Genomic DNA, 7,644 nt, shown 5'->3' with positions numbered 1-7,644 from the left:
CTCAACAGAGGACTCAATGCGTCTTTCTTCTATGCTTATGTCCTATTCAGAGCATCAGCCAATCAGATGATGCCCACATTGATCTCCTTTGCTCAGTCCACCAGTTCAATTGTAAATCCCTTCTAGAAACATTCACATAGAAACATTCAGAAATAATGATCCCTAGATCAATCAAATTGATGCATATAGTTAACCATCACAAGAAGGTTGAGAGCAGTGTGGAATGCATGGGTTCCTCAGGTGACTTGTTCAATTCCTTCATAATCTATAGTATTGGTACAGAAACACTAGTGGTTCACCACGCAGCTGTGACATTTTGGGCACTCAAATGCTGGCTGAGGGAACAAAAAAAAAAACAGCTAGAACATGTGGAATAAGAATATTATAAATATCAATGAAAACCTTGCACACTGACTTTGGCAACTGAATATATTCTCCCCTCCTTCCTAATACACCTATATCTCTAGTTACACACACTATGACCTTCCCCTAATAATCTACTCTTGCCTCATGAATATAGTCTTCCTTCATCTTCTCTGCTAATTCTTCATATATGCTGTGTCTTTGATAGTTGGCTATTAATGGTTTTCTGTTAGGAAAAATTTAGGTACATTTTGACCAAATTAGCAGAAATGTCTATAAATCTGAGAAGGGTACTATGACTGCTGGTACACTTTGCTAATGGAGCAAAGAAGAAGGAGAAGGCAGGGAGGTGCAGTGGAGGCACAGCAAAGGTGCACTGGAGAAACCGAATGAGACTGGTGCCTCTCCCCCTCAGCAAACCAGGTGAGAGGATGTGAGTCCATAGAGCTGCAGATAGCAGTGGGCGGAGAAGCTTGGCGAACTGTGTTTGAAGCTCCAAGCTGGAAGAAGTAGAAAATATAGGGGAACAAGCGGAGAGGTCAGGCATACCCCAATCCATCTATATCTCCCCTCTTCCTCATCCAGACCTACAGCTGGCTGGTAGAAGCCAAATTGATTGTTTTCATTTTTCAGTGTAAACAGGGGGCTGCCACAATTGCCTGCCGTGCACACACCCATCAATTGTGGGGGCCACCTCAGAACTCTCCACACTCTGAAGGAGGATCACAACATTTCAGAGTGATTTCCTCCCCACCTTGCAAGCTTTACAATAAAGGGTAGTCCCAAACATCAAAAACCCAAGCTAGATTCATGCACCAGTGAGAAGCAAGCTCAGCCCCAGTAGGTTGGGCTTAGTGCACCAAAGCCCTGGTGCTCCATCACGGTCCAGAAGTAAACAGGACTCCAGGAGGTAGGGCTGCATATTTCCACTTGCCATGCACAGACAAATAGCAACTCAAAGCACAGGGAAATAGCACCACAGGCACAAAGTCACAAATTAAAGTCAAAATCAACCAGAAATGCCAAAAAAACAAAGGGAAAATCCTAAATAATAATAAGGAAGACTCTATGAACTTCCCAAAGAAACTATACAACTCTTCAATAATAGAAGCTGAAGAAGAAGAGATTAAGGATATACCAGGAAAGGAATTTAGAAAATTAATAATCATATTACTTAGAAGCAATCAGAAACAAATTCATGATCTAAACTAACAGTGCTCCCAAGGAATTGAGATATTAAAGAGAAGCCAGAATGAAATACTAGAAGTGAAGAATTCAATAGATTGGATAAAAAATGTAGTGGAAGACAGAAGAAAGAATATCAGAACTAGAAGACAAACTTCCAGAAATAACAAAGTCAGACCAAATACAAGAAGAAATTAGAAAATTAAAAATCATGGTTAGAGATTTAAATGATTCTATCAAATGACCCAACTTATGGGTCCTAAGAATTCTTTAAGATGTGGAAAGAGAAAAAGGATTAGAAGGCCTTCTGAATGAAATAGCAGAGAACTTCCCCAATCTGGAGGAAGAAAGAGACATCCAAGTCCAAGAAGTACACAGAATCCCAGTAGACAGGACCAGAAAAGAAATTCACCATGACACATTGTAGCAAAACACACCTCAGTGAAACACAAAGAACAGATCTTAGAATGTACATGAGAGAAACGACAAATCACATTCAGAGGAAACCCAATTAGACTCACTCTGGACTTCTCATCACAAACCCTATAGGCAAGGAGACAATGGCAAGACATATTACAAGTCCTAAGAGAAAAAAAGTCAATCCAGAATACTGTACCTTTCAAAACTTTAATTCATGAATGGAGAAATAAGGATCTTCCACAACAAGAAGGAATTGAAAGAATTTGTAACTCCTCGCCTAGAACTACAAAGGATGCTCAAGGATGTGCTACACACAGAAACAGGGACATCACTGAAAAAGTAAACCAATCCAGAAAATGACCCAGCAAAAGTACAAATGAAATCCAAAATACATAAACAGGACTATTTACAGAAACATGGCAGGGCAAAGTCAGTACTTAATAATAGTCACATTGAATGCAGATGGTCTCAAATCCCCAATTAAAAGACACAGATTGGCTGAATGGATTGAAAAAGAAAACACACCTATTTTCTGCCTATAAGAAGCATATCTCACCAACAAAGTTGCATGCACACTGAAAGTGAAAGGATGGAAAAAGATAATCTATGCTAGCAGAAACCAAAAAAAATAAAAAAAAAAAGCTGGTATGGCCATCCTAATAACAAAATAGACTTTAACACAAAAAACTATGAAAAGACACAAAAAAGGACACTATATAATGATTAAAGGATTAATTCAACAAGAAGATGTAACTAATATAAATGTATATGCACCTAATTATTACAGGATACCTGGATATTTAAAAGAACTGTAAAGGAATTTAAAGGCAGATATAGATGCAAATACAACAATAATGGAGGACTTTAATACCCCACTCTCAGCAATGGACAGATCAACCAAAAAAAAAATTAACAAGGAAACAACAGAGTTAATTGACACTATAGACCAAATAGACTTAGCAGATGCCTATAGAGCCTTCTACCCTACAGCCACAGTGTGAACATTTTTCTCTCCAGTACATGAAACATTCTCTAGGATTGACCATATCCTAGGCCATAAAGTGAGTCTTAGCAAATTCAAAAAATCAAAACCATATCATGCATCTTCTCAGACCACAATGCAATGAAGCTGGAAATCAACAACTCAAACATCTCTACATCATATGCAAACACATGGAGAATGAACAGCATGTTTCTGAATGAACAGTGGGTCATAGAAGAAATCAAAAGAGAAATAAAAAAATTCTGGAAACAAATAAAGATGAAAATACAACATACCGGGAGAGCGGCAAGATGGCGGAATAGGAAGGGAGCACACTGACAGTCCAGGAAGAGACTGTTTAATAAAAGTGGAGATACTGCTGGTTAAAGGAAGAGTAGGGGAAGAAACAGCAGAGGAAACTCTTTCAGAACTAGTGATTCACAGTGGACCTGCATGGAGAGCGTGGGAGCCCACAGTTCGGGAATCAGTGCAGAATCAACGCACCAGCGCTGGAACGTGAGGTGAGCAGAACCTCAATAGCCCGAGACACCTGCGGGCAAGCGGAAAGAGGAGACTAGAGGGAATGAGGCTTGAAACCCCATGGGGAAATGTTCACCAGGCTAACTAGAAGAGAGAGGAAAAAAAAAAAGTGACCCATACGGACATGAGTTTCTCTCTCTCCGCTCACCTCTCAAAGGCGAGCAAGACAAAGAGCAGGCACCATTTTGGACATACGTCATAAGCGGGGCGACCTCAGGACTGCACCCGCCCTCAGCCAAGCAGAACAACCTGACACTGGGGTGGGGTGGGGTGAAATAACAGATTAGGACCTAGTGAATCTATGGTGCTAATGAACTGAGACTGTGAAAAAAGAGACGGTGGTGGGTGAGAGAACTCACGGAATTCATGTGAATACTCTCCAGAGACTCTACAATTCAGTAACCTTGGCAACCCAGTGGGAGACTGCAGGAGAATTTGAGCCCACACTGAGGGCAGAACAGATTCCCTGTGTGGTCCTTGGGAAAGAGCTTCCAATCTCTGGCTCCTGTGGATATATCACTCACCTGCTAACTACCTCCAATTCTGCTCAGCTGTGCAGAATTACTTCCCTTTTGAATCAAAAAAAGCAAGAAAGAGAGAGAGAGAGAGAGAGAGAGAGAGAGAGAGAGATTTACCACGCCTAACCTGGGAGTGTCACCTTTGGCACACCCTTAACCCTGTGGAACCAAACAGAGCTCTCAGGCCACACCCATCTCAAGCCTCTAAGGCTCCATCAAAAGCAGGCAGTCCACTTAATACAGTCATAGTACAACAAGTAAAAACACCACAGTGAGGGAAGAAGAATCCAAAGATATCTCCACAATGCCAAGCAACAAACGCAAAAACCGAGGAAACAAGAACAAGGAAGACATTATGGCACCCCCAAATGAACAAGACACCTCAAGCCAAGATTATGAAGATGATGAGATGGAAGAAATGCAAGATACCAATTTAAAAAATTTATGATAAGAACAATTAGAAGTTTTCAAAAACAAATGCTTGAGCCACAGAAATCATTACTGAACAGGATAGAAAATCTCCTTTGAGAAAATGAAATCTTAAGGAGGAATCAAAATGAAATGCAGATACTCGTAGAACAGGAAAGTGTGATAGTGAAGAGAAATCAAAATGAAATGAAGAACTCAATAGATCAAATGACAAACACATTAGAGAGCCTTAAAAACAGAATCAGTGAAACAGAAGAGAGAATATCGGACTTAGAAGACAGAATACAGGAAAGTATACATTCAAACCAAAGAAAAGAAGAGGAAATTAGAAATCTAAAAAATATTGTTGGGAATCTATAGGATACTATTAAAAAACCCAACATTCGGGTTCTGGGAGTTCCTGAAGGCATGGAGAGAGAGAAAGGATTAGAAGGCCTTTTTAGTGAGATACTTGCAGAGAACTTCCCAGGTTGGAGACGGACAGAGACATTCTAGTACAAGAAGCTCATAGAACCCCCAGTAAACATGACCAAAAGAGATCCTCACCACGACATGTTGTAATTAAACTCACCACAGTGAAACATAAAGAAAAGATTCTAAAATGTGCAAGAGATAAACGTTAGATTACTCTCGGAGGATCTCCAATCAGACTCACAGCTGACTTCTCATCAGAAACCCTACAAGCTAGAAGGGAATGGCGAGACATACATAGCCCAGGTGCTAAGAGAGAAAAACTGCCAGCCCAGAATATTATATCCTGCAAAACTCTTATTTGTGAATGAAGGTGATATAAAGACCTTTCATAGCCAACAGATATTGAATTTGTCACCACTCGACGTCCAACCCTGCAAAAGATGTTTAAAGATGTGTTACACACAGAAACACAGAAATATGGACATCAATATGAAAGAAAGTAAAGGAAGGAAACCTCACAGCAAAAGATCACAGGAAGTTCAAAGCATATATTAGAAAATATCTTTGGCAAATGGCAGGGCAAAGTTACTACCTATCAATAGTAGCATTGAACATCAATGGCCTGAACTGTTCAGTTAAAAGACACCGATTGGCTGATTGGGTTAAGGAACAAATCCCATCTCTTTGCTGCTTACAAGAAACACATCTTTCCAACAAAGATGCATTTTTTTTTCCTGGAAAGTCACTTTATTGCAATGCAGCACACTCCAAGCCCCTTCAGGCCCCCTCCTCCTTTGCGATCCTGTTCTTCTTAAGTGGTCCCATGAACGCCTTCTTCTCCACCGTCTGGAAGCGGCCGTGGCCGAACTTGGAGGTGGTGTCGATGAACTTGAGGTCGATCTTTTCCAGGGCGCGCCGCTTGGTCTGCACCAGCAGGGACTTGCGCAGGGTCAGCACCCGCTTCTTGGTGCCCACCACGCAGCCTTTCAGCATGATGAAGTCGTTGGTCACTTCCCTGTAGTGCACGAAGCCACCCAGGGGGTTGATGCTCTTGTCTGACAGGTCGTAGTTGGTGGAGGCATTGTTCTTGATCAGCTTGCCGTCCTTGATCAGGTAGCCCTGGCCGATCTTGTAGATCTTCTTGTTGATCTCCGTGCGGTGGTGGTAGCCTTTCTGCCCAGCCCGTGCCACAGAGAAGGCCACATGCGCCGGGTGCCATGCCCCGATGCAGGCCACCTTGCGCAGCCCTCGGTGCGTCTTGCGGAGCAGCTTCTTAGTGTGCCAGCGGCTGGTGACCCCTTTGTAGCCCTTGCCCTTGGTCACGCCGATGACGTCGATCATCTTGTCCTGGCCGAACACCTGGCTCACCGGGACCTGCTGCTCCAGGCGCTCCTGGGCCCAGTCCAGCTTCTCAGCCACGGTGCCGCCATTCACCTGGATCTCCATCAGGTGCGCCTTCTTCTGCTGCAGGGGCAGCAGGCGCATCTGCGTGTGCGCCAGCACGCTGATGACCAGGCAGTACTTCTTCATGCTGCTGAAGTCCTTGTCCAGCTGCCGCTTGCCCGCGTCGTCCTGCCACTTCTTGCAGTACTTGGTGAAGGCCTTCTTCTTCGACTTGTGCCAGTTCTTGTAGAAGCGCCTCTTGCACTCGTCACTGATGTGCTCGGCGAACACCGTCTTGAAGGTGCGGAGGCCCCGCGGGGTCTCCACGTAGCCCACGATGCCCACAACCACCATGGGCGGGGTCTCCACGATGGTCACGGCCTCCACCACTTCCTTCTTGTTCACCTTGGAGCCCGGCCAGTCCACCTCCCGCACGATGTGCGTCATGCCGGCCTTGTAGCCCAGGAAGGCGGTGAGGTGCACGGGCTTGCTCGGGTCCAGGCTGATGAAAGGCTGGAAAAAGATATTCCATGCCAACAGAGATGAAAAAGAACGGGTGTAGCCATCTTAATATCAGAAAATATAAACTTTCCCACAAAAACTGTTAAGAGAGACAAAGAGGGACACTATATAATGATTAAGGGATCAATTCAACAGGAAGATATAGCGATTATCAATGCATATGCACCTAATTACAGGGCACCGGTTTATTTAAAAGATTTGTTAAGAAACTTAAAGGGAGACTTAGACAACATAAAGTAGTACTGGGGGACTTCAATACTCCACTCTCAGAAATAGACAGATCAACAGGACAGAAGATCAACAAGGATAGAGTAGATTTAAACGACACTATCGCCCAAATGGATCTAACAGATATCTACAGAACTTTTCATCCTACACATAAAGAATTTACATTCTTTTCAGCGGTACATGAAACCTTCTCTAGGATTGACCACATACCAGGCCATAAAGCAAGTCTCAGCAAATTCAAAAGAATTAGAATCATACCATGCAGCTTCTCAGACCATAGAGGAATGAAGTTGGAAGTTAGCAACTCAGGAATCCCTAGAGCATACACAAACACATGGAGATTGAACAACATGCTCCTGAATGAACAAAAGGTCATAGAAGAAATCAAAAGAGAAATCAAAAATTTTCTCGAAGTAAATGAGGATAACAGCACAACATACCAAAATTTATGGGATACAGCAAAAGCAGTGTTAAGAGGAAAGTTTATAGCAATAGGTGCCTACATCAAGAAATTGGAAAGGCAACAAATAAATGAGCTTTCAATTCATCTCAAGGATATAGAAAACCTACAGCAAACCAGACCCAAATCTAGTAGAAGAGAAATAATAAAAATCAGAGAAGAAATCAGCAGGATTGAATCAAAAATAACATTACAAAAAA

At 42.6% G+C, this 7,644-nt stretch overlaps 1 protein-coding gene across 1 annotated transcript; it reads right to left on the bottom strand.

Moving 5' to 3' along the window:
* Positions 1-5,575: 5,575 nt before the first annotated feature.
* On the bottom strand, positions 5,576-6,749 carry LOC100340685 (large ribosomal subunit protein uL3-like). The gene has a single exon (XM_051821013.2). The coding sequence runs from the start codon at positions 6,679-6,681 to the stop codon at positions 5,629-5,631; it is 1,053 nt and encodes a 350-aa protein (XP_051676973.2). The 5' UTR covers positions 6,682-6,749; the 3' UTR covers positions 5,576-5,628.
* Positions 6,750-7,644: the final 895 nt, after the last annotated feature.

The sequence above is a fragment of the Oryctolagus cuniculus genome, chromosome 13 (assembly GCF_964237555.1).
Source record: "Oryctolagus cuniculus chromosome 13, mOryCun1.1, whole genome shotgun sequence".
Classification (NCBI taxonomy): domain Eukaryota; kingdom Metazoa; phylum Chordata; class Mammalia; order Lagomorpha; family Leporidae; genus Oryctolagus; species Oryctolagus cuniculus.
Note: the sequence above shows the minus strand (reverse complement) of the source record. Positions and strands in the feature narration are given on the sequence as shown.

Excerpts from the sequence above, each read along its gene's own strand:
- LOC100340685 (XM_051821013.2), bottom strand. The coding sequence starts at position 6,681 with ATGACGCACATCGTGCGGGAGGTGGACTGGCCGGGCTCCAAGGTGAAC.